The sequence below is a fragment of the Quercus robur genome, chromosome 5 (genome assembly GCF_932294415.1).
Source record: "Quercus robur chromosome 5, dhQueRobu3.1, whole genome shotgun sequence".
NCBI lineage: Eukaryota > Viridiplantae > Streptophyta > Magnoliopsida > Fagales > Fagaceae > Quercus > Quercus robur.
The window spans coordinates 18,132,632-18,158,031 of record NC_065538.1 but is presented as its reverse complement, the minus strand read 5'-3'; the positions used below and the strand labels follow the sequence as shown (position 1 = coordinate 18,158,031).

Here is a 25,400-nt window from a genome sequence, read left to right as displayed (position 1 = left end):
TCCGTTGGGGTGGGTCCTTTTAGTAGGCAGAGTGCATGTTTGAGCCATACTCGTCACGTCCAAGGAGACATTTCTCCTCGGACTGCCCTTTAAATGTCTTCATGCCCACGAGAACTGGGCTGGAAGCCCTTTTGGCACCCACGTCTTCTCCTCGGACATGGTTGATCTTCCCGTATGGGGCCCAAGGCCCATTGTATGATCTTGGACCTTTGGGCCTTTGCCCCTACAATTTTAAAATAATATAAGTACACTACTAAATCAAAATATAATAAAAGAAATAACTTAACAATATAACCATTCTTTAGTCCCGAATTTTCGTTCAAATTTGTAATATACCTGTATGTATGTCTACAAAAATATATGTTTTTTTTTTCATTTTCCTTTTTTTTTTTTTATACTGTATTTCTACAAAGTTTTTTAAAATCTTGAGAAGAATGAAAAAAGATTTCATACTATAGATATTCACTTATTTAGTGCTACATTATTTAAAATTATAAATGATGTGACACTTTGTATACAGCTAAATCTAAAAAAATAAAATCTTAAACATGAAATGGAGAGGATGAACGACATCATTAGAAAAGCAAGTTGGTGGTTGCCAAGAGCTTTATAGTTCAACTAGAACCTATTGATGATGTTTTCAAAAGAGATGTCTAAGGTCACTCCTAACTTTAGCTAATTGACAAACTGAAACTTAACGTTGCCACACAAAACACTTGCCATAACTTGATTATAAGAACCTATGTTTTTATTTTTTAAAAATTATAAAACTTAATCATAAGAAGTAGATGCCCCAAAAATGATTCAATTGATAATCAAATCATGTAATATTAATTCAATGGACGCCAATTTTTTTTTTCACAACAAATTTCACTATTGCATTATTGATCATGTTATTCTGATTTGGGTGCCCACTAGCATAATGCTGTTATATGTTTTTTGAGTTAGATTTTAGGTTCTAAGTTTATTTATTTTTGAAATTCTATATTAGAGTGAAGGAATTTTAAACCTGAATAGAAATGCAAAGAAGCATCAATTAAACTATAAGGTTCTTCATTTCATTGTAAAGTTTAACTCATGAATAAAGTATAAATTATAACAAAAAAAAAACATTTTTATTCTTAAAATTTCTTTCGCATATCTTCCATCATATAAATGCTTAAACAGAGCATTCATCCAAGACTTCAAATGAACTTTGCAATTGAAAATTCTTCTCCAAAAAAAAAAAAAAAAATTGCAATTGAAAATAAATTATTTTAACAAGAAACAGATTCTATAATGGGCTAGAGGAGCTGAGGTTGTTGCAAAGGGAACACATAAAAGTCCAGTTTTTTATTGAGAACCCAATAAAGTCTGATAAATCCCGCTAGGTCAACGGCCCAATACAGAAAACAAGCTTATATTTGTGGGTTTGCACTTTGCAATCATTTAATTCACATAAGAATTCAGTCATTTTTGGAACAATCCAGTTTATTAGAACCCGCACAAAACTTATTGGAACATATTCTAGTTAACTTAATTAATAAAGTATCTAAAAATTGAATAAGAAATTTGAAATTAGACCACTAGGAGTTGAAACTCTCTTTTTTTTTTCTTTTTTTTTAAAAAAACCAAATATATCACAAAGTTTAAGTCTTCAATATTTTTTTATTCTTTTTAGGGTTTCATTTTGAACTCACTTTAACCAGTAAATCCATCTGAACTCAACAGGTCAACCAATCCGATTCCATGTGTGCTTTGATTGGGTTCTAAATTTTTTGCACAAGATTTTCAACCCAAATGACTTAAATCAATTGAATTTATATTAGATTTTGAGATTCTAAACTACAATTCATTAATCCAATTTATTTTTAAATTTTGAGAGTTAACTTTGACGAGGTTGAAATATGAGATCAATTGAGTAAATATATGATCAATTGAATAAATTGTAATTAATTAACGCATATTAAATCAACATAGTTAAATTAAAACTCAATTTTTATAACAAAATTATCTCAACCCATCTAAGTCAATCCAATTCACCCCTAAGAAAAGCATCTTACACATCCGTTCTCCATCCGTTCTACAATCAGAAAATAATGCTACTTTTACCGATCCAGTTTTTAATGAAGCAATTTATCTTTAGTACATTATTTCATGCAATTCATTTTATGAAATGTGCTATACAACTTTCATTATAAAAAAAAAAAAAAAAACTATATCTTTTAGACAATCCAAAAAAACAGATTAAACAATTAAAGAACAATTTCAAATATAATGTTAACTGATTGCCCAAAAATAAACATTTAAAATAAATAAAAGGGCCTCACCCAAAAAAAAAAAAAATCAAAGGGAAAATAAAGATATTTTTATAAAAAAAAAGAAAAAGAAAAAAAAGCGATGTAGGGAAGATGATTGTTGAAAATATCAACGGTAAAGATGAAACACAACTGCCCACCTTCCCCAGATCAATGTTGCAGAGAACTCTTTCGGACACAGTGCACTTATTGTTGCACAACGCCGATACACACAATCCCTGCTTTAACTTACAAGCAAAACCTTTGTGTTTATTTACACACAAATTAAAATTAAACAGACATTGAAACAATAACAATAACACAGAAAATAGAGACAGAGAGAGAGAGAGACATGAGAGGCTGAGTGAGTGTTGGGTATATATATATAGGTGAAGGGGTAAGCTACGATTAGGGTTTTGTGGGTTATGGAGCATGAGGATGTAATTACTAAAGTACCCTTTTCTGTGGTCATTTTTTATTGGAGCGGGCAAGGGTATTAAATGGGCTTGGACTTTGACCCGGCCTGCTTAAAATGTTTCCGGGCTTATGTTTTACATTTTATTTTTATTTTTGGGAAATTATTATTGGTAACATGGCTATGCAAATATTAAATAATTGTAAATGAGTCTGTTACAAAAAAAGCTACAAAATAGCACAGTTTCGTAAAAAACCAGCAAGTTCTCCACCACATGCGGTAGGTTATCAAAATACAAATAGTCACTAGATTGGTTAGTTATTAGCTTAGCAAATGCATCAGTACACTAGTTTACTTCTTTAAAATATGTTGAACTTTAAATATGTGGAAATTTTTCAATAGGGTCATGCAATCATTGAGCAAGGGCTCAATTATAAGATTATTCAAGGAATGGTTGTACATTAAAGTATTATTTTATATTAATTCTCCCCCCTCCCCCGAAAAAAAGAAGTAAAAAACAAAATATTAGTTTATGGCTCAATGCAAAAATATTTTTTTTTGACGAAATAGCTTTATGCACTTATCATATGAGTAGTGCATCCCATAATGACTATGACTCTTAAACTCCCACAAATTATCTGATGAAGTGAATATTAGAAAGAGTAAGACTTAGGTACAGTACTTAGGTGTTGTTCCTTAATTAAATAGCCACATGGCTAAATCTTAAGAGAGGAACCTAAAGAACAACACCTAAAATACTGTATCTAAGTTTTGTCCTATTAGAAATATATATAGGGGTATTTTTGGTGAGTATAGGGATGTGAATGCTTTGCCAATTTATTTATTTATTTATTATTATTGTGGGAGGCTAGTAGAATTGGTACCATTGGGCCTGGTCCAAGCAACATAAAGACCCAATTACCAACTAAATTGACCTAAGTAGGCCCAAGAGGACTAAAGGAGAAGCCCTTAACTGAAGAGCATTTTTGCTCGAGGGAAGTGCTTGGACGAAGATTGCTTGAAGAAAGCAAGACGAAAACTATATGAGGTCGGGGCATGTGACCCAAGGGAGACAATAGTGACCAGTATGGATATGGACGAAGGGAAGTTTCTCAAAAAAGCATCTATCATCTCTGCATTAAATGCACTGCACTAACTGTACTAGTCACATTAATGGCTAAATGACACCTGAACAGTGCCAACACAAGTTGTAATCTACTCAACATGGCCTCAAAAGGAAGAATGAGACAAGTATCCTGAAGGAGGATCAACAACCCCCCATGTGGAAGGTCAAGATTGAAGCAAGAGCACTATAAAAGATAAAAGATTCCCAATAAATAGGGATTAGATCCCTACTATTAGAGAGAGAAAATACTTATTTTTGTAATCTATCTAGTGTAAAAGGCTCTTTGGCCATTCCAAGGAAGATTAATCAAACATATTGTCCTTAAAAAACTAGTGAAAACCCAATTCAATTGTCTTTCTTTCTTTCTTTTCTTTTCTTTTATTTTTTATTTTTTTTATTTTTATTAATCTTTGAATCAAAATATACCTTTTAGGAGTCCAAGTGTTTGTTTGAAAACCCATTTCTACAAATTAATTGTGATGAACATTGATCCAAGCCCAATCATCATTTGGGCCTTGGATTTTTGTCCCATACAATTATTTTATTATTATTATATGAACACTGCCGATTCCAATTATATAAGATGGAAAAGTTCAGGAATAAAGTATTAACAATAATTCAATTCTTGGTTATCCAAAAAAACAAAAATCAATTCTTGAGTGAAATGAACCGTCTTTCTTTGGCTAGCTTATACTAAATAAAATTGACCGTGCTTCGTCATTATAATTGAAAAAGTTTGTCCAATTTGTCGTTAAATAGAATGTCAAATGTCCAATTCATTTCTTCAATTGGAGGGGATCTTTTTTCATGGAAGAAGAAACGTAAACGTAACATTTGAAAGCAAGATCCATTTTTATAAAATGTTTGTTTCTTTTTTATATAATGTTTAGTTTTCATAACAAATCCAAAAATTTCAAGAGGATTTTCATAAAAGGATTGCTGCCACGGTAATAGGACAGTCTCCTCTACCTCCATCTTTCTAAAAGCAAACTAAATGCGGCTACCTTCATCTTTCTTCAGAACATACCATAAAGCAAACTAATCACAGTTTTATTGGACCATAGGTGGTGGTTAGCGGAGTTATCTTTACCCCTTATCGGACCGTAGGTAGTAGTGGGTGTACGCACAAAGTCTCATCATCTAATTTTAAGTCATAAATCATGTAATAGACATTTCAACCATGGCTGAAAATTAAAGCCTTTCCTGTAAGGTAGCCTAAAATTTTCAGCATTAAACGAATTCTATTCTTGAGGAAGATGAAACTCTTTACAAGCCGAAGACATATTCCAAAACACACATTTAAGAATCCAAAAAATTAAATCTTTTCATATCATGATATAAAAGAAATCCATGGATATTCGATACTATAAAAAAGGCAGACTCAATACGCACAAAACAGTTGTGAAATACATACACATAAGTTAAGAAAACATGGGAATTGGAGAAATAGAAATGAGCCTAATGCACCAAAAATCACTGTTCTGTTTCTCACACGGTTATTTTCAGCAACAATTCCACTGCCAGTTCTTGATTAAGTAAGAAGATGCAAGCCCAAAACCAAATACCACAATATAGAACCATGAAGCAAATAGCAACCTACAGGCCCTGATCAATCAGGTAATCCCCCAACCTCTCGACAATTATGTTACACTGTCCAGGGGTCAAAGGTTCATCATATATACCGAAAATCAAAGCTTGGCCGGTTTTCTTCACAGTGATACCACCAGCACCCTGCATAGCAAATTGACCAACAAAACTATGAATATATATATAAAGATGCAACAATAAAAATATATATTCTTGGCCAAAGCAAGAATAAGAATAAAGTAGAGGAAGCACTTATAATTGAATGCTACCACATGAACCATTACTTAATGAGAAATTTAGCTGGCATGTATCAAACTAAATATGACAAAGTCACCCCACGAAAAGAATTAAAAATGCTAGTGAAAATTCTGGATTGTAAACTATTTCTCATAAAGATTTTATTCAACAACTTTTTCTCAGTATTATTAGAAATTTCACCCTTTATTAGGAGTCCAATTTGGAAAGGGGTGGGGTTTTGAAATAGGATTATGAGGAATCCTTTTTGTAAAAGGCATGGGGTTTGATACTCACTTATGAATGGGGCCGCCGCCCTTGTGGACTGATTATGCAAATTTCATCATCAAAAGAAAAATGAAAAAGGAAATCAGGACATGATTATAGATCCAATAATACTCAAGGACAACTCATTTCTTCAAAGAACTTGCTCTTGCTTTATGAAAGTAAAGCAAAAGCAATTTGAATTCAATGTGTTGGTGTGGTGTCCTTGTCTGTCTGCACAAGAGACTGTTATTGACAGGGACTAGCAAATTGTGAGCAACGATGACTGAGGAATAATAGAGAGGGTCCCACATGTGAGATTCATTTGCTCTATTATTATTATTGTTTTAAGGGGTAGCCAGGTACATGGTTGATGGTTCACAATAACCTTAAAAAAGAAGATAAAGCTCTCAATTGAGTCTTTCAGGGACATTACGGGGTGCATGTAAGAAATTATAAGTCAAAAGGTGCATAAGAAGTCAAGAGTCCATGACAAGGTGCATGTAAGGGGTCCATATAATAATTTGAAAGTCAAAAAGTGAAACAACCATGAGTCCATGAGGCACAGTAATTATGACCAAGTTCGTATAAGAAATTGTATAACCTTATCTACACATTGAAAAATAATGAACACTCAATAAATGAAAATGGAAGATTAGGTAAGATTTTATTATAACTAATTGGCAGATTAACATATATGAAAACATACTACATGGACTCAAGATACAAGTGTTGTGTGCAGGCGTGTGCTCAGGAGTTGAGGCTTTCCAATCCCAATCTTGTAGCATGGCAAGGAAATTTATTTGAAGCATACAATTTTATTTCATCTATGCATAAGGAAAGGCAAGTTTCTACATAATATATCTTAGAGAGTACTCAACCCCTATTGCCAATATTGTATAAGGTCTACATTATTTACGAGTGTCACATAACATGGGTGTGGAACTATGGTATGCACTAAGAAACCCCTAATGTTTCAGCATACTTTAAACAACTAATCTTATACAGCTACTATATGAAGATTTTATACAGAATAGCTCAAACAATAATAACATTACTATCATCAATTATCAACCACCGTAAGAGAAACATAAAAATGAAAGGGGGTATAAAAAGAATAAAAAGAGCATACAACACCTTTCATGAATAACAGCTACTGCCTCAAGATCAACAAAAGAATTAAGGTAAAACCATCAATCATAAACCAATGTATAAGAAACAATGAAAGAAAAAGAGGAGGATTAATAGAGCTTAAAAAAACACACCTTCTTTCCACGAATAACAGCTCCAGGCTCTCCCTGAATAACCATGTACTTTGTGCCACCAAGGTGTAACCCAGTTGGGGCAAGAGTGCCAGGTTCATCAAAATCTTTTATGATGGCAGCAACTTCTTCTGGCTTGAACTGCAAAAAACCTCACCGTTAGTTTGTAGCTACATCTAGATTTTACAATAGAAGAAAAGAAAGCATATCCTAAAAGTATAAAATATGCTCGAAATGTAAAACCGACTTATTCTCTCTATTCTAAATAAGCCCTCTCATGCATAAAAAGTTACCAAAAAGGATGCAAATCGAGCAATAAAAACATGGAAGCTTAAATGGTACAACTCAGAATCAATTTTGAATCATAAACCAATATCACCATCCGATTTTTATCACCAACAAAAAATCCTTAGTCCAAAAACAACAGGGTCGGCTATGGACTCTTAATAGATTAATTGGGTCGTTCATATAAAAGTAACATTTCCAAGGCCATAAAGAGATACCCAACTCGTAGATAACCTAATACCAAGTCCAAAAGCAAATCAATGTGGTAATTATCAACATTAGCATAGCAAACTCATTGATTTCGTTTAAAACAGCATTAATTTCATATGAATCTGCCTTTGATACTGCCTTGTCATACACATGCCCTTGAGGGGAACGAGCCACCCTTCGTGTTCATCTCCTCATCCTGACACATCAGTCTGTACGGTGGCTTTCGATCGCACGTTCGATAGGATTTCCGAGATTAGAATTCCCTTTGATTTTGATTTTAAGCGGGCCCAAATAGTTTGTGTTTAGCCACTTTTGATAATGTTATATATTTGTGGAACCCCAGCATTAGAAAATTCAAGAGGTTGCCCGATACTTGCTTAGGAAAGTTAGTAACAGTATTTTCATACAAATCAATAATGCCTTTGATCTAGTCATTCATATTACTTGTTCATCCACGCAACTAAGCTTAATTCAACGATCAAACAAGTTTAGTCAACCAATCCATTGTCGGAAACCAAATCCAATACAAAGAAAAAAACAAAATCGTAAAATTCAAAATTTTCCTCTCCAATCCAACGAATTTCACCGAAAAATCCCGAATCCAAAACCTAAAATTTCTACAGATTCAAAATCAAATCACATTAATTCCATCCAAATCAATTGCGGAACTTCAGTGACATCCAGATCCTCAAGAAATTAGACGGATCAAGGTATAAAACATTTTCCTGATAAAAATTTCCGAGAAAACAAACAGATTCAAAAACACCAATTCTCCACATAGATCAATAAAAAAAAAAAGAAAAAAAATTCAGAAAAATAAAAATCTAACAACTGAAACAACCAGATCTAATCGAATTCTGAAAATCAAAACCAAAAAAATCTGAAAAAATTTAGAGAGAGAAAGAGAGAGAGAGGAAGAGGACCTGAGGGAAGGTGGCGCTCTGAGCCCAGACGCTGCCGTCGTGGCCGATGATGGCCGCGGCGGAGAGATGCTGACCCTCGATGTCGCACATCAGATGATCATCAACGTAGGTTTGCCACGACATCTTTTCAATCTCAAAAATCAAATCCTCACCGTTGATTTCTTTCTTAATTTATTATTATTATTATTTTTTTTTACGTTTCAAAATTCTCTGGTCTCTAGTGATTTGCAAGGTTAATTTGGTTCAAAGGAGAAAGGTATAAATAGTGAGAATGGAAGGGGCGATTGGTAGAAAGAGCATATGGTGTGGGGCCCACTTTAAGAGGACCGTTATGATTAGGACCAGTCGGTGATGTAATCTTAGCCCTACGTTTTTCAGGCATGATTGAATGAGTGCCGTTCACGTTCTCAAAAAGATACTTCTTTTTCTATCGATGCTAGATCTCCATCTTCTACCGTACATGTGGACACGTGGTCGCTTCTTCTTTTTCTTTTCTGTTTTTTTTTTTTTTTTACTTTTCTACCTCTAATGCTTCGTTGTAAATTTTGGGTCAAATCTGATAATTTTTTTTTTATTGACCGAAAAATGTGCGTATAAAAAGTTGTAAAATGTTTTTATTTCAATAGAATTTTGGAAAATATTTTTTAATCTTGGCTTGCACAAACTCTCCTCTTTCTCTCTCTCTTCTAACTTGGCTCGCACAAATCCTCCATCTCTCCTATCTTTCTTTCTCTTACATTTAACAACGGTTTGCAATTATAGTGGTGGTGTGCTCCGATGTAGTGGTTGTTGCACTAATCAATTTTTATTTTATTTTATTGTAAATCCGATCAGGATTTACACTAACCTTGTGAGTTTTGAGATAAGAAAACGTTTTCATCGCATGTCTTTTTTTTTTTTTTTTTTTTTTTTTTGAGAAATCATCGCATGTCTTTTAACTTGGCTTGTAGGGACGAAGTCGGGACTTGGAGTTAGGAAGGTGACTCTACTGCTAGTTGTATGCCGCAGCTCCGATCTTTGAATCTACTGCTTTACTTATAAGGATTTTTGTTTAAAATTTTTTAAATGGCTAAGTTGTTTGTTTTGGGTAAAATAAATTGATTGGGCTTAATTTTTTTAGTTTTATTATTGGTAATTTTTGTTTTTAGGCTAATTTTTTTGGACTTGTATATTTTGTTTTAGATTTAATCTATTAATTTTTCATGTTCTTTAAAAGGTAAAAAATGCTAAAACTACAAAATTTTTACAAATTATTAATGTGGTGAATGATTATTGATAAGTAAAAAGTGACATAAGTGTACGAATCAATAAAAATTTACTACCTTAATAGTTTGCATAAACGTTGTAAAAAAGCTTGTACAAATCCTTCATCCCTCTTGTCTCTCTTTCTTTCACAAATGGATCCATCACAGACTCACAATTTCAGATACTAACAATGGTCATTATCCTTGAAAAATAACAGTTTGAAATTATAATGGTTGTGCGCCCCCAATATGGTGGTTGTTGCACTAATCAAATTTTATATATTTTTGGGTGAATCCAATCGGGTTAGCACCAACCTTGTGAGTTTTACATAGTGGTAGATTAGGTTGTGAAATAAGAAAACGTTTGCATTTTACGTCATAAAAAACATCTGAAAATCTTTTTTTTGCAACCATTTGAGAGAATACAACCAAACACTATATATATTGTGTATGTGAGATTCAAACCCAAATTATCATAGAGTTGTGGTGTGCCTTTATATTAAAACTTCTTTCCTTCTCCTTTGTGTGTGTGTTTATTTCTAAAAAAAAAAAAATCATTTTTTTTTTGGAGAGAGTTTCAACTTATGCTTCCGCTTCTGATAATAATTCTTTATCATCAGATTAAGACACCAATAAGTTTTTAGTATAGTCGGGGATTGAATTTCAAATCTTTTATAGAACCATCAAAGACATTATTAGTTAAGTTACAAGTTATGAATAGTGCAAAATTATTTTTATAAGGTAAAATTTAAGTATAGTTATTGTGTTCTACCTTAAAGGGTACGTTTGGTACACTAAACGAGGATTGCGATAGGAATTGTAATCTTTATTACTAGGAATAAAATGTATTGTAACGTAATAACTAAATATATTCATTAGTTTGGTTGTGACTTGTGAGTTATAACATTAGAATGAAACTTAGCATTTATTTTAGGAAATTTCTTACTCATATAATTATATCTCCTTAAAAATTGTTATTTTTAAATTTAAGAGAGATATGTGTTATTTTTTATGATTTTTTATTTTTACAATTGTCAGATGTATATGGAAAGTTTGTTTATTTGAAAATATATTAACTTTTGAAATTATTGCTCTTACTAAGGAATAACTAATACAACCTTTTAAGGATGAATAGTTATTCCTCATTTTGAAGAATAGCTATTCATAAGGGATGATTATTCCTTATGAATAATCATAAGAATAATTATTACATTGCAGCGCCTATTACAGTCTATCAAACATGCTCTAAGTTTTTAATGGAATTAAACCAAATGATTGAATTGAACAATCAAATAAAAATGACGTTATCATTTTCAGTAACAAATAAATTAAAAAAAAAAGGTTGTGGACCTTTTTTTTTTGGGTACTAGCGTTGTATATTAACCCAAAGATTGTGGAGTAACCATAAAAAGAAAAAATTCACTATTTTTTTTAAAACTTTTGGGTCCCGGATGAGTTGTGAGGATAATATTGAACCGTCCTATCTTTGTTTTTTTGTTTTATTTTGTTTTTATTTTTGAGAAGACAACGGTCCAATCAATTATGATAGATTCTAATACGACGCTCGTATCAAACATGTATGATTTCATGTTTCTAATTTTTGCGTTTAGCTTAAGCTGAAGGTCTACATGACTCCCATAAAAATATTAAAAAAAAAAAGGTCCTACTTGGCTAGGAAAAAGAAAAATTCTCGGACCAACGTTGTTTAATTTATTTACTCGATTGGGTCTTGCATCACATGGTTTTGACCCTCTTATTGATAATGTGAAATAATGCCAAAAAAAAGAAAAAGAAAAAAGAATTTGATTCTTTTAATTATTTGATTTTTTTTTCTCTCAAAAACAAAATTATTTGATTTTTTTTCCCAAATAACATAGGTGGATTATTTGAATCAGACGTGAAAATTTTTTTCTTAAGCTAGATCAAAATCAAATACCACTTCCGCATGTTTATGTTTATTATTTACAAGTGACTCCTTTAACACAATTTCATGTGCTAGTTAAAAAGATATTAAGGGTTGGTGTTTAAATAATTTAGCGTAATTCTATAGTTTATCTATCTTTTTATTTAAAAAGACATCTGTAGAGGACTTTTTTTTTTTTTTGTTTTAGCCTTTTGCTTCATATTAAGCTACAAAAACAAACAAGTATTGGGTATTGTAAGCTCACAATTTGGAGCCCAAGCCCAAAGTATATGGACTCTTGGTCTAATGAGCCCAATATAATAAATTTGTAGAGAATGAGTCAAAGAATTAGGTTCTAATGAGTTGGGCAATGGCTAGTATTAAATTGCATGACGATCAAACACAAATAAAGGATGCTGATTGTTGAGGTCCAAAAAATCATAGCACCCAAGCCCAAAAAAATAAGCACAAAGGGCTATGGAAAAAGAGAAGAAATGGTAAGCCCAAAAGGCTTGAAACCCAAAAACATAAAGAAAAAAAGACAAGCCTGGAAGTTTATAAAAAAAGAAGAAAGAAAAAGAAAAGAAGCCCAGACCAGAAGATTGAAGAATTACCAGCGTAAAAAGAAAGCTGAGTCAGGATCATCAGAGGCTGCCAAAAGGCTCAGGATCCTTGAGGCGTGTAACACAGTCAAGAAAGGATTAAGACAGCTCAAAGGAAAAAGCCAAAAGAACACAAGAAACAGAGGATGGGCACGTCTTTCTCAGGTACCAAATGATCCAACAAGAAAAGAAGAAAACCTAGAGTGACTTCTCATAGCGCAAGTGGGCAGTACCTCGGGGAACCAGAATGAAGGGGTATAAAAAAGGGAGTAGCAACAAAGGACTTTCAAACCGGTAGAGTGAGATTTCGCCCATTTGAGAAAAAAAGATAAAGAAGAAGGACGGCCAAAAGCTGAACCGTGAAGAACGTGACCTCAGCGCACTCCGAAATAGGTAGTCAGCCATGGACTTTCGAAGAAACAACACTAAAAGGAAGGAAAGAATGAAAAACAGGGAAAACTGAACCTTCTGGGCGATGGGCACAACACAGGCTCTGGTACCTAGGGGGCAAAACAAGGGAATCAATAGTTCCCTGGGACTCCAGAATAACACTATAAAAAGGGGGGAAGGATTGCGAAGACGGATAGGGAAAAAATTACAACAGAATCATTGAGAAAGTTCTGTTGAAAAGAAAACTCAGAGAAATTAGTAAATTATCTCCCGGTATCCTAGAAACAGCCACTATAGCACATACTCGGATTCAAAAAGAATCAAACTTTACAACTCTTAGAGGCTTGAATAGCCACCTAAGACTGTAATTTTTGAGCTTACTTGAACCTTGTATCATGTCTTAGTGAGCACACTGTAATCATAATAAAGAAAATTCAATGAAGCATTTCTTAATGATTTGAGGATCGCTAACCATTACTTTGTACATTTGCTATTTGTTTTGTATTACTTTTGCTGTTTTGATTGTTGTTTAATATAAATATCCTCGTTTGCTAGTTTATGTGTATTGTAGGAAGTATGCCCTGTGCACCACTTGATTCTTAAACAGCCCTTTAGTTGCGGTGAATCAAAGCCCAATCCACCAAACAACAACCATTTGGCTTAGGATCCTTAGGCCTGAGTGCTAAAGAAAAAACACTCTCACACTGATATCAATAGACTTTCAGTCCGAGGAGGTTAAACCTGTATATAATGATCACTCTTGGATATTAGAGTGATTTAGATTGCTATCACATTTTTTCTCTCTCTATTTTTCGATCCCTTTCTCATGGAGGGTCTTTCACATTATATAGCTCATTTTGGATCATCTTGATCCTACACTTATTGATCATCTGAGTCCCTACTTGAGTGCTCGTCCCATCAGACACTCCTTTCAGCCTTCTGTGAGTTGTGGTAGTTAAGGCAGCACTGTTCAAAAGTATTCTTCACATAAATGTGGTCAGAAAAGTAGCTGCAATGCATTTAATGTGGTGGTAGCAACTTTTCCTTAGATATTTTGAGTTTCCTTTTTTCTCGTATGTTCATGGGGCACATTTTTATCGCTAGAGCCTTTTGGAGGGTTACTTTAACTGCTAGAGTACACACTTGGGCTACATTCATCGTATTCAAGGAGGGATTCCTCCTCGGATCACCTTCCATTCATTCCCCGCTTATGAGACTTTAACTAGTAATCCCTTAATAACTATTTGCTCCTTTTTAGACTTGTCAATGTCCCGGATAAAACCCGAAAACCCAATATATGATATTGGGCCTTTACTCCTACAATAGCCCTTCAAAATTTCGGTTTTTCCCTCTTATCCGAGGAAGAAAAGTGGGATTTTGATTTTTAAGGGATAAAACCCACTAACTCTTTGATTCACATGTGTGGGAATGCGGTTTTACGTGCCTCATAATTGTCACTGACGCTTCATAGTCCACGAGGCGTAATTAATTACTCCAGGCGGCTTTATGTCCCCTGTATCTAACAGTGAGACGCTAATCCAACGGTTGGCATTTCTCCTAGAATTTTGAGCGGGAGTATTCCCACTTACTCTCTCCTTCTATATAAAGCCTTGAGGGAAACCATTTTCCTCTTTTCTTTAAAAACCTTCAAGTGCTCCAGAGAATTCCAACGCCTCGTCTTACAAAACACTCTAAGTTCCTGAGTCTCCATAGCTATTTCTTGTGAGAAGCATTCGCGAATCTTTCTAAAAGTTTTAGAGATTTAGCATACGTATTCCTGTTAAGTCTTTCATTTCGTTATATTCTTCTTTTTTCTTCTCGGCCTTCTTCCTCGGCATTTTTTCTTTTAGAAACCTTTTTCTGCGTCATTTCTGGCCACTTAGATGGGTAGGTTCAAGCACCTAGTAGATTCGCCGGCTGGTATGGAGGGTTTTAGGGCTAGATATATATCCCACAAGGAGTGGGTTTAGAATATTGTTCTCCGGACCGAATGCTCACTGACAGAGAGACGGGTCAAGTCGTCATTCTCATGATTACTTTCATAGAGGGAGGAATGACGCTTCCCATGGGTAGGATAACCAGGGATTATTTCCTTAACCACAAATTGACCCACCACCAATACACCGCTAATATGTTCCGAGTTTTAGGGTGCGTAGATGCTCTAAACGACTAGATGAACCTCGGCCTCACATGGCAAGACGTTGTTCATTTGTATGAGTGCCACTCCCTTTCCGGGGGATATTACCTTACATCTCGGTCCGACGAGATAAGATTGATATCCTGCCTTCCTAAGTCCAACAAAGGCTTGAAGGACGATTATCTGGTTGTTTCGGAGAATGGCACGATGGTCTTCACTGCCCAGTTAGGGCAGGAACACCAGGTGGGGTACTCTAGGATCAGGTCCCTTGGCTGGGATCTTAGTCTTCTGAGCTTTCCCTTTACTTGCTTTTAGTTATTTGTTTTCTCGGATTAACCACAATTTCCCTTTCGGGCGTTTTGCAGATCACATCGCCCCGAAGATCAATTTGGTCAACGTTCAAGCTCTCAATTACCTCCTAAGGTCGAAGATTTTCATGAGTGAAGATGGACAGTTACGGGCCGCTTATCTGATTTTGGACTACGATCCGCTGTCTCACATCTTCCAGGACGTAGGCCTGGCTATAAGGGCCGGGAGTCCCAGATTGGCTTGGATTGACGTCTCTAAGCCGGGATTTTTAGCTCAGAGAGACCTTCCACCCGTTCAGCGTGTTCTTCAAAGGGTAGCCGCTCCAAGAGAGGAGATAGATTCTACTCTCTCATCCCTCAAAGTTGAGATTGATCAATTTCGCTTTAACAAGGAAGGTGAAGTGTCGACAAGGCCAGTAGAGCTCTCGAACTCTGACACTGATTTTGACTGATTCTCCGCGGCACATTCTCCGAGGTTGATAGTTGCCCGGATCGATACTAGCTAAGAAGTCGAAGAAGAAGGCATGGATCTGAAGCAAAGGTCCGGTTTAAAGGGCCTAATGGCCAATAGGAATAAGGGACAAACCTCCAGAGATGTCCCCAAGGTACAAGTTCCTGCCAGCCTCCCTCCTTCTCCCTCGCCTCCCACTGACCTCGGGTTGCAGACTAATACAAATCTGAGGAGGAAAAGGACAGTTGATGATTTGAAGGAGGGTGAGGTCGGTCCTCAAGAAGGGGTCAAACAGCAGAAGAAGGCCAAAGAGCCTAAGGATAAGAGGGCCAAGTCCGTGGACAGCCGAGATGAGGTTTTAGTGCGAAGGGGGCAACATACTTGGTCCCCTCGGCTCGAGCTAGATGGTGCTCCCATTTCTTGGGATGCCACGCTTTGGGATTCCCAGAGGGGACAGGCTACATACCTTGCCGAGGCCTTACAACAGCCTCTTTTCCTCCCCCAAGATATGGATGGGCTCAAGAATACCAGGAAGCCGAACCTCTTCATGTCGTTGAAGAGGGACATTGCAATGGTAAACCAAACATCCTTCATCATATAAATTTTAGACTCTATGTTCACTTACATGTTGCGTTTGTTTTAATAACCCTTCCACTACCTTTATGCAGGTTACCTAGCAAATCTATATGGTCGAGGAGTGGGTTAGGAACGCCCGAGAGGAGGTGAATGCTGATGTCTAGTCCCGCCTTGCGACTGAGAAAGTTGTTGGAGTCCTTAGGCAGGAGAAGGAGAGCTTGTCCGAGAAAGTTAAAGAAGCTATCCAAACTCGTGATAGTGTCAAGGCGAGCCTGAAGACCACGGAAAGGCAGGCCAAGGATGTGCTCCAGAAGCTGCACATAATAGAGATAAATCTGGCCACCGAAAAGCAATTAGTCCTAGATCTCAAGGCACAGTTGCAGAAAGCCAAGGAGGCAGCTCGGGTGCCTAGGGAAGAAGCTGAAGCCACGGTGAAGGTTTTCTATAAGCGTGGGGTGCTGGACATGGAGAACAGGCTGACGGAGGAAGTGGCCTAGTTTGCAAGGATTACTGCACCGAGTCCTAGGGAGTGGCGATGGATTGGGCGGGAGTCCCTGTAGACTCCGAGTTGAGGAAGGCCAAGAATGTCCTCTTCCTAGAGGATATTCGAGAGATTCCTGAGTCGGACCCTCCTCTCGAGAAGCTCCTTTCTACCTAGGCCTCCATTCTTGACACCGACGTTCCTGAGGGGGCAAGAGTGGATAAGGAAGCTCAGCCACCAACGAAGGATAAGCCCTTCGAGGACTCCCTTACAATTAGGGATGTAGTCTCACAGGCCAAGGATGTGGAATCTAAGTCCAAAACTGATGGTGCTCATTCCGAGGCTGCTAATCCCAAGAAAGATCCCCTCAAGGACAAGGCCTAGAATTCTAGATGTAGGATTTTCTTTTGTAGCTCTATTTTTGTTTTCCATTCTTGTGGTTTCTGCCACTACTTGTAATATAAATTTCCTTTAAATTAATGAATGAACTTTTTCTTCTATTCCTTGGGTTTTTACTTTCGTTGCTTTTAATTTTATTGTTATTATAAATGAGCTTGGATAGTTACTGCTCCATTTCCAACAGTAATTCATTATTGGCATTTCAAGAAATCTAACTAAGTGTTAGCAAGATAGAGATATTTTACATTCGTAATATGAATTAAATCTTATATAGTGAATGTTGGATCTGAAGGGAGTAAGAAATATACCTTGTAACTTACATTTTGTCTAACATTTATAAAGGTGTTCTTTGAGTGTCAAAAGTAGTTAATTTCCCCTTAGTCTGTGGTCCGAGGAGCCATGCAGGATTTAAGTTCTGTTTAATACTTGAATAGATGTTAAAAGTAATTAATTTCCCCTAAGCCTGTGGTCCAAGGATCCATGCAGGGCTTAGGTTCTGTTTAACACTTGACTAGATGTTAAAAGTTATTAATTTCCCCTAAGCTTGTGGTCCGAGAAGCCATGCAGGGCTTAGGTTCTATTTAACACTTGAGAGTAAATGTCAAAAGTTATTAATTTTCACTAAGGCTGTGGTCCGAAGAGCCATGCAGGGCTTAGGTTCTGTTTAACACTTGAGTAAATGTCAAAAGTTATTAATTTCTCCTGAGCCTGTAGTCTGAGGAGCCATGCAGGGCTTAGATTCTGTTTAACACTTGACCAGATGTCAAAAGTTATTAATTCCCCCTAATCTTGTGGTTCGAGGAGCCATGCAAGGTTAGGTTCTGTTTAACACTTGAATAAATGTCAAAAGTTATTAATTTCCCCTAAACCTGTGTCCGAAGAGCCATGCAGGGCTTAGGTTCTATTTAACACTTGACCAAATGTCAAAAGTTATTAATTTCCCCTAAGCTTGTGATCCGAGGAGCCATGCAGGATTTAAGTTCTGTTTAATACTTGAGTAGATTGAGAGACAAGAAGCACGATGCCTTTAAACAGCAAAAGAACTTATTGAGAAAAGAAATTTTCATTAATAATAGTACATTTTCAGGTTGTTTACATTCTAAGGGTATGGTATTACATGCTCATCTAAATCTTATAGAAAATATGCCCCTATATCAGCCACTGAGGTGATGCGATATGGTCTTTCTCGATTTGGTCCTAACTTTCCCCATGTTAGGTTTTTTGCAGTACCCAAAACTTTCCTCAACACTAAGTCACCAGGCATTAGTGGTCTTAGCTTTACTTTGGCATCATAACCTTATTTGAGTTTGTGTTGGTAGTACGCCAATTGGACCATTTCCCTTTCCATTCTTTCTTCAATAAGATCTAAGGTTTTCTCTAGCAACTCATTGTTGTTGCTTGGACAGAATGAGCTAGTTTTTAGTGTTGGAAAGTCTGTTTCTAAAGGAATAACATCCTTGGCCCTGTAAGTCATCGAAAAGGGGGTCTCTCCTGTTGATCTGCGAGGTGTGGTTCGATACGTCCACAGGACGTGTGGCAGTTCTTCCACTCATCTTCCCTTCGCATCATCTAACCTCTTTTTAAGTCCGTTCATTATGACCTTGTTAACAGCCTCGACTTGCCCATTCCCTTAGGGGTAGGCTAGGGTAGAATATCTATTAGTGATTCTCAATTCACAACAGTACCTCCTGAAGGCCTTACTATCGAACTGAAGACCATTGTCCGAGATGAGGGATTGAGGGACCTCGAACCGGGTAACAATGTTTTTCCAGACGAACTTTTTGGCGTCCACATCTTTGAAGTTCGATAAAGGTTCAGCTTTAACCCATTTAGTAAAGTAGTCAGTGTTGACGAACAGATATCTTTTGTTCCTTACTGCCTTGGGAAAGGGCCCAACGATATCCAAGCCCTACTGAGCAAATGGCCAAGGGTTAGACAGTGGATTGAGGATCCCTCCTAGTTGATGTATGTTTGGCGCAAACCTTTGACACTGGTCACATTTCTTCACGTATTTATGTGCTTCTTTCTACATGTTTGGTCACTAGTAGCCTTGGGTGATGACCCTATGAGATAAGGACCTGCCTCTTATGTGGCTTCCACAAATCCCTTCGTGTAATTCCTCCAGGATTAGTTTTGAGGTCTAAGGGTGTACGCAGAGCAAGTATGGTCCAGAAAAGGAACATTTATACAGCTTCTGGTCCTCGGATAACCAGAACTGAGGAGCTTTTCTCTGTATCTTGTTAGCCTTGGTCTTCTCTTCGGGCAAGATGTCTTCCTTCAGAAACAGTACTAGAGGGTCCATCCAGCTAGGTCTCACTCTGACCTGGTGGACATGGATGACTTCTCTTTTCGTCACTAAGGGTTTGTATAAATCTTCCACAAGGATGACCCGGGGTAAACTTTGAGCTGAGGAGGTGGCGAATGTGGCCAAGGAGTCGACATGTGTGCTTCCACTTCTAGGGATATGCAGTAAGCTAAAAGAATCGAAACGTGACTGTAGGCGTTTTATTTGGTCTAAGTATCCTTGCATTCTTTTGTCTCTTGCTTCTAATTCCCCATTCACTTGGCCAACGACCAGTCTTGAGTCCGAGAACATGTTTACTGCTTTTCTGCCCAGTTTCTGAATCATGGACATCCCCTCCAATAGGGCTTCATATTCAGCCTCATTATTCGTGGCCGAGAAACCCAGTCTTAGTGATTTTTCGATGGTAATCCTTTCAGGAGAAATCAAAACTAGCCCCACTCCGGAGCCCCTTTGGTTTGTTGTGCCATCCACATATACTTTCCAGCATGTGGGCCCTTGTAGAAAGATTGCACCAACTGATTTTTCATCCATGTCTTGCATCTTTGCTTCTTCTTTTAACGAGGGTTCGGCGAATTCAGCCACCAAATCTGCGAGGACTTGGCCCTTGACGGATGTACGAGGCATGTATCTGATGTCAAAGGCCCCTAGAATCATGCCCCACTTAGCGGTTCTCCTTGTATAATCAACACTTCGAAGTATGGACCTGAGTGAAAGCTAGGTTAGAACGATAACTGTGTGTGCTTGGAAATAATGGGGAAACTTTCGTGTAGCTTGAACCATTGATAGGATAGCCTTTTCTAGTGGTAAGTAACGGATCTCGGCTTCATGTAATGATTTGCTTACTTAATAAACTGGTCGTTGTATGCTGTCGTCCATTTGTATTAGAACTAGGCTTACTGCATGAGGGGCCACAGCGATGTAGGCAAACAAGACTTCATCGGCCTCGGGACTAGACATGATTGGTGGCCGGGATAGATATTCTTTAATTTGTTGGAAGGCCAAAGCACACTCCTTAGTCCACTCAAATCCCTTGCATTTATTCATCAAGAGGAAGAAAGGTTTGCACTTGTCTGCCAACTGAGAAATAAAACGATTTAAGGCCGCAATCATGCCGGTAAGCTTTTGGACCTCCTTGGGATTCCGAGACAGTTGTAAGCTGTTGATAGCCCTGATTTGATCAAGACTGACCTCAATCCCCCTGTAGGTCACCATATAGCCTAAAAATTTTCCCGATCCTACCCCAAATGAATATTTGGATGTGTTGAAATGATGCTTGTGTCTCCTCAGAATTTCAAAGATGTCCCCGAGGTCTCTCACGTGCTCAGACACCACCTTACTCTTTACCATCATGTCATCTATATAGACTTCAATACTCTTACCCAGTTACGGCTCAAACATTCTGGTCATCATTCTCTGGTAGGTGGACCCTGCGTTTTTCAAACCAAAAGCCATCACCTTGTAATGGTAGTTTCCAATGGGAGTGACAAAAGTTGTCTTTTCTTGGTTGTTTGTGGCCAGTGGTATCTGATAATATCCTTGAAAGGCATCTAAAAATCTCATCCGAGGATGACCCGTGGTCGCATCTACCAACTGATCTATTTGAGGCATAGGGAGCGGATCTTTCGGGTATGCTTTATTCAGATCCGTGAAGTCTACACAAACTCACCATTTTCTGCTTTTCTTCTTTACCACTATAGTATTGGCCAACCACTCAGGGTAAAAAACTTTGTTGATAGCCCCTGCTTTTTTAAGCTTCATCACCTCGTCCCTAACAGCGTCAGCATGCTCCTTCGATGGGAGCCGAGGTGGTTGCTTCTTGGGGGTAACGGATGGGTTAACATTTAGATGGTGGCAGATGAAGCTTGGATTAACCCCTAGGGCCTCGTAGGCGTCCCACGCAAATACATCCACGTTTTTTTTTAGAAACCTAATTAGCTCTTCTTTCTCTTGGGGAGATAGTTTCGAGCCGACTTGAAATAACTTTTCTGGATCAATACCAACAACAACCTTTTTTAGATCCTTGCAATTTGCCTCCTCGGTTGATTCATTACCGGGCAATGCCAGGGTGGTTAATTGCTATAAGCCCTTTTTAGTGGAGGTTGAGAACTCAACATTGGGTTGGTGTGAGATGGCAGCCACCATGCATTGTCTGGCCATGGCTTGATTCCCCACAATCTCTTTAACCTGGCCCCCAACTTGTACTTCACCTTCTGGTGCAGGGTAGAAGAGATAGCTCCTAAGGCATGAAGCCAAGGTTTAGCCACAATAGCTGTGTAAGGTGAATAAGCATCAACTACAATGAAATCCACATCCACCACATCCGAACTGGCTTGTATGGGTAATCTAATCTGGCCTCTTGGAGTAACGGTCTTTCCCTTAAAACTTACCAGAGGGGAATTGTACATTGTTAGGTTCTCGGGTTTTAAGTTCAGCCCCTTATACAGGTCGGGGTACATTACTTCCACAACACTGCCCTAATCTACAAGCACTCTCTTAACATCATATCCTCCAATCCTAAGTGTGACTACCAGAGCATCGACATGGGGTTGGATGGTTTCGATCTTATCTTCGTTCAAGAAGCCTAGCACTGGCGAGGCTTCCTTCTTGGCCTTTTTGGACTCCCGATTGTTATCCTCGGTGGATAGCGAAGCCATAGACATCACTTTGGGAGGACAAGAACTGGTCCTTCTCGGAGCAGTAAGAATGACATTTATCGTGCTTATAGGAGGTCTTAAGGAGGTGTCTCCCTGGGACTCCGGATTCGCCTGTCCTTGTTGACCACTAGAATGGTGCAAGAGATGCCTTAATTTTCCTTCTCGGACTAGCTGGTCCAAGTGGTTCCTTAAGTTCTTGCAGTCCTCGGTGGTGTGCCCTAGTTCTTAGTGGTATTGGCAATATGGGTTTTGGTTATGCTTTATGGGGTCTCTTGCCATCTTATTTGGCTATTTAAAGAATGACTCATTCTTGATCTTATCTAGAACCTGATGCACTGGATCTCGGAACATAGCATTGACTGTCTGCGCGACGGCAGATTCGGATTACCCTGCAAAGTCTCTCCTCGATCGGTTGTTGTTATTAAATTGGTCCGACCTGAAGTCCCTCCTCTCTTGAGGGATAATCTTTGCTTTACCTTTACCCAATTGCAGGTCTTCTTCAACCCTTTTATACTTGTTGATCCGATCCATGAGCTGGCGTAAGCTAGTGATAGGCTTTCCTGTTAGGGACTTTCTTAAACCATACTCGGTTGGGAGACCGCTCTTGAGGGTGCTGATGGTGACGTCATCAAAGTTATCCACTATCTCATTGTACATCTCCCAGTATCTGTCTGAGTATGCTTTCAGGTTCTTCCCTTCTCGCATGGACAAAGACAGTAGAGAATCCAAAGGTCGAGGAACCCTGCTACACGTGATGAAGTAAGAGTCAAAGGCTTGGGTGAGCTGCTTAAAGGAGACTATGGAGTTTGGCTTTAGGCCATTGAACCATCTTATCGCCACTGGTCCCAAGCTAGACGGAAATACTTTGCACATCAAAGCCTCGTCTTTGGAATAGACGGCCATCCTTTGGTTAAACTGGCTTACATGCTTTACGGGGTCCGTTCGACCATTGTACATGGTGAAAGTAGGTTGATGGAATCGCCGAGGGAGCTTAGCCCCTTCTATCTTGCGTGTGAAGGGTGACTTAGAGATCCGATCCAATGCCTTACTCATGGCGCCGTTTACTAGGCCTTTACAAGATGGACTTTGGTGTCTGCATTTATGGTGGTGTTCTTCCTCATAAGAAAATGTCTCACTCGGTGGGGTTCTTGACCTTTGCCTATAATTGTCGTCCCCTTCATCATTAGAGGACGTATCCAAACTGGAAGGGGACTGCTTCCGTTGCGCACAATGTAATTTCTTTTTTAAGTCATTAATCTCTCGTTGTAGGGCTTTGTTATTGTCTTTCCTTTGGGACACGTGACTTCCCACCCTAGAATGGCTTCTGCTTGTATGGGTAGTATGCATACTACCCTCTCGATGTCTCTCTTGATCCCTTTCTCGTTCAAGGTTAAGGAAATTGTCCTGCTGTTGAGAACCTACAGGGTCCGTTTGGTGTGGACCTGATCTCACCATGTTTAACCATTGCACTTACTGATGCACAAGTTCTTCTCACAGACGGCTCCAATTGTAGTATTGAATTGGGGCTAAGCTCCCTCGGCGAGTATTGAATTGGGGCTAGGTCCTAATGAGTTGGGCAACGACTAGTATTGAATTGCATGACGATCAAATACAAATAAAGGATACTGATATCAATAGACTTTTAGTTCAAGGAGGTTAAACCTGTATATAACGATCACTCTTGGATATTAGAGTGATTTAGATTGCTATCATATTTTTTATCTCTCTATTTTTCGATCCCCTTCTCATGGAGGGTCTCTCACGTTATATAGCTCCTTTTGGATCATCTTGATCCTACACTTGTTGATCATCTGAGTCCCTACTTGAATGTCCGTCCCATCAAACACCCCTTTCAACCTTCTGTGAGTTGTGGTAGTCAAGACAGCACTGTTCAGAGGTTTTCTCCACATAAATATGGCCAAAAATGTAGCTGTAATGCATTTAATGCGGTGGTAGCAGCTTTTTCTTAAATATTTTGAGTTTCTTTCTTTCTCGTATGTTTATGGGGCACATTTCTATCGCTAGAGCCTTTTGGAGGGTTACTTTAATTGCTAGAGTACACACTTGGGCTACATTCGTCGTATCCGAGGAGGGATTCCTTCTCGGATCACCTTCCATTCATCCCCCGCTTATGAGACTTTAACTGGGAATTCCTTAATAATTATTCGCTCCTTCTTGGACTTGTCAATGTCCCGGATAAAGCCCAAAAGCCCAATATATGATCTTGGGTCCTTACCCCTACAGGTATAAATTATTGGGCCCGAATAAGTATTAGTCAATTTATTTTTCTTTGTAAGTTATTGGGCTTTTGGCCTATGTTACTTCACTACGTGGACATCGGTTGCGCCAAAAAAAACCTTTAGAATTTAAGATATTCTTTTAATTGTTTTATTCATATTTCTCTGCAAAAAACATATGGAGATTTATTTGAATCTCATGCGATAAATTTTGCTTAAGCTGCATCAAATGACAAATACCACTTCCTCATGTACGAGTGACTCCTCTATCACAATGTCAATGCTAGTTAAAGAGATATCAAAGGTTTCCTCATAACAAAAAAGAAAAAGAAAAAAGAGATATTAAAGGTTGATGATTATATAATCTATCTATTATTTTATTGTTAAGGAATTTTGTTGAGGGTTATTTTTTCGGCCTTTGTTTTACAGTGGACTAAAAAATACAAACAATATTGGGTATAAAATATTGGCCCAAACAAGTATAAGCACATTTATTTTTCTCCACAAGTTGTTGGGCTTATGTCCCATGTTACTTCACGACAAGGGTTGGGCCTTGTCGTATATCTTATTTCCAACCTGGGTTGAACTTCGAGGCCCACACTTTAGAGGATTAGATTAACATAACTAATCCTCTAATTCAAGCAAAAATCACGAGTAGCTCATCACGAGTAGCTCACACATGCATACATGTTCACTACCTATTACCTAACACAAAACTCTCATATTTCATTTTCTCACAAGCAAGTTGGCCTTTCAACAACATCTTTAGTAGGAGGAAGATCATATTTGGTTTTCCAAGCTAGCAAATCTCAGACCTTTGATTCCTCTTCATTTATCCATCACCAAAAGCTTCACTTTTGTTAACAAATTCCACATAATATTTAATTTAGCTTATTATCTTTTCTCTGATTATTATCTTTGTCCAATTATTAAAATTTAGCTTATTATCTTTTCTCTGATATTCATCATTAATATTTAATTTCACTGTTGAAGTTTATGTTATTATGCTGTAGATATTTGTGTTAATGTGTTAATCTCTTTAATTTTCATTGTTGGACACTTCTTACTTGATTATTAAAACTATTTTATTTTGTCATTGTTGAACATGTACACTTAAACTTGTTAAACTCT

General features: G+C 37.6%; 1 protein-coding gene and 1 non-coding gene across 2 annotated transcripts; both read right to left on the bottom strand.

The window, feature by feature from the left end:
- Positions 1-2,377: 2,377 nt before the first annotated feature.
- LOC126732043 (small nucleolar RNA snoR135) lies at positions 2,378-2,522 on the bottom strand. The gene has a single exon (XR_007659229.1). It is a non-coding gene; the product is annotated as a small nucleolar RNA snoR135 (small nucleolar RNA).
- A 2,593-nt stretch (positions 2,523-5,115) lies between these two features.
- LOC126725341 (profilin-4) lies at positions 5,116-8,832 on the bottom strand. The gene is made up of 3 exons (XM_050430005.1): positions 8,583-8,832; positions 7,168-7,305; positions 5,116-5,548 (listed from the first exon to the last, which is right to left on the bottom strand). The coding sequence occupies exons 1-3, from the start codon at positions 8,703-8,705 to the stop codon at positions 5,414-5,416; spliced, it is 396 nt and encodes a 131-aa protein (XP_050285962.1). The 5' UTR covers positions 8,706-8,832; the 3' UTR covers positions 5,116-5,413.
- Positions 8,833-25,400: the final 16,568 nt, after the last annotated feature.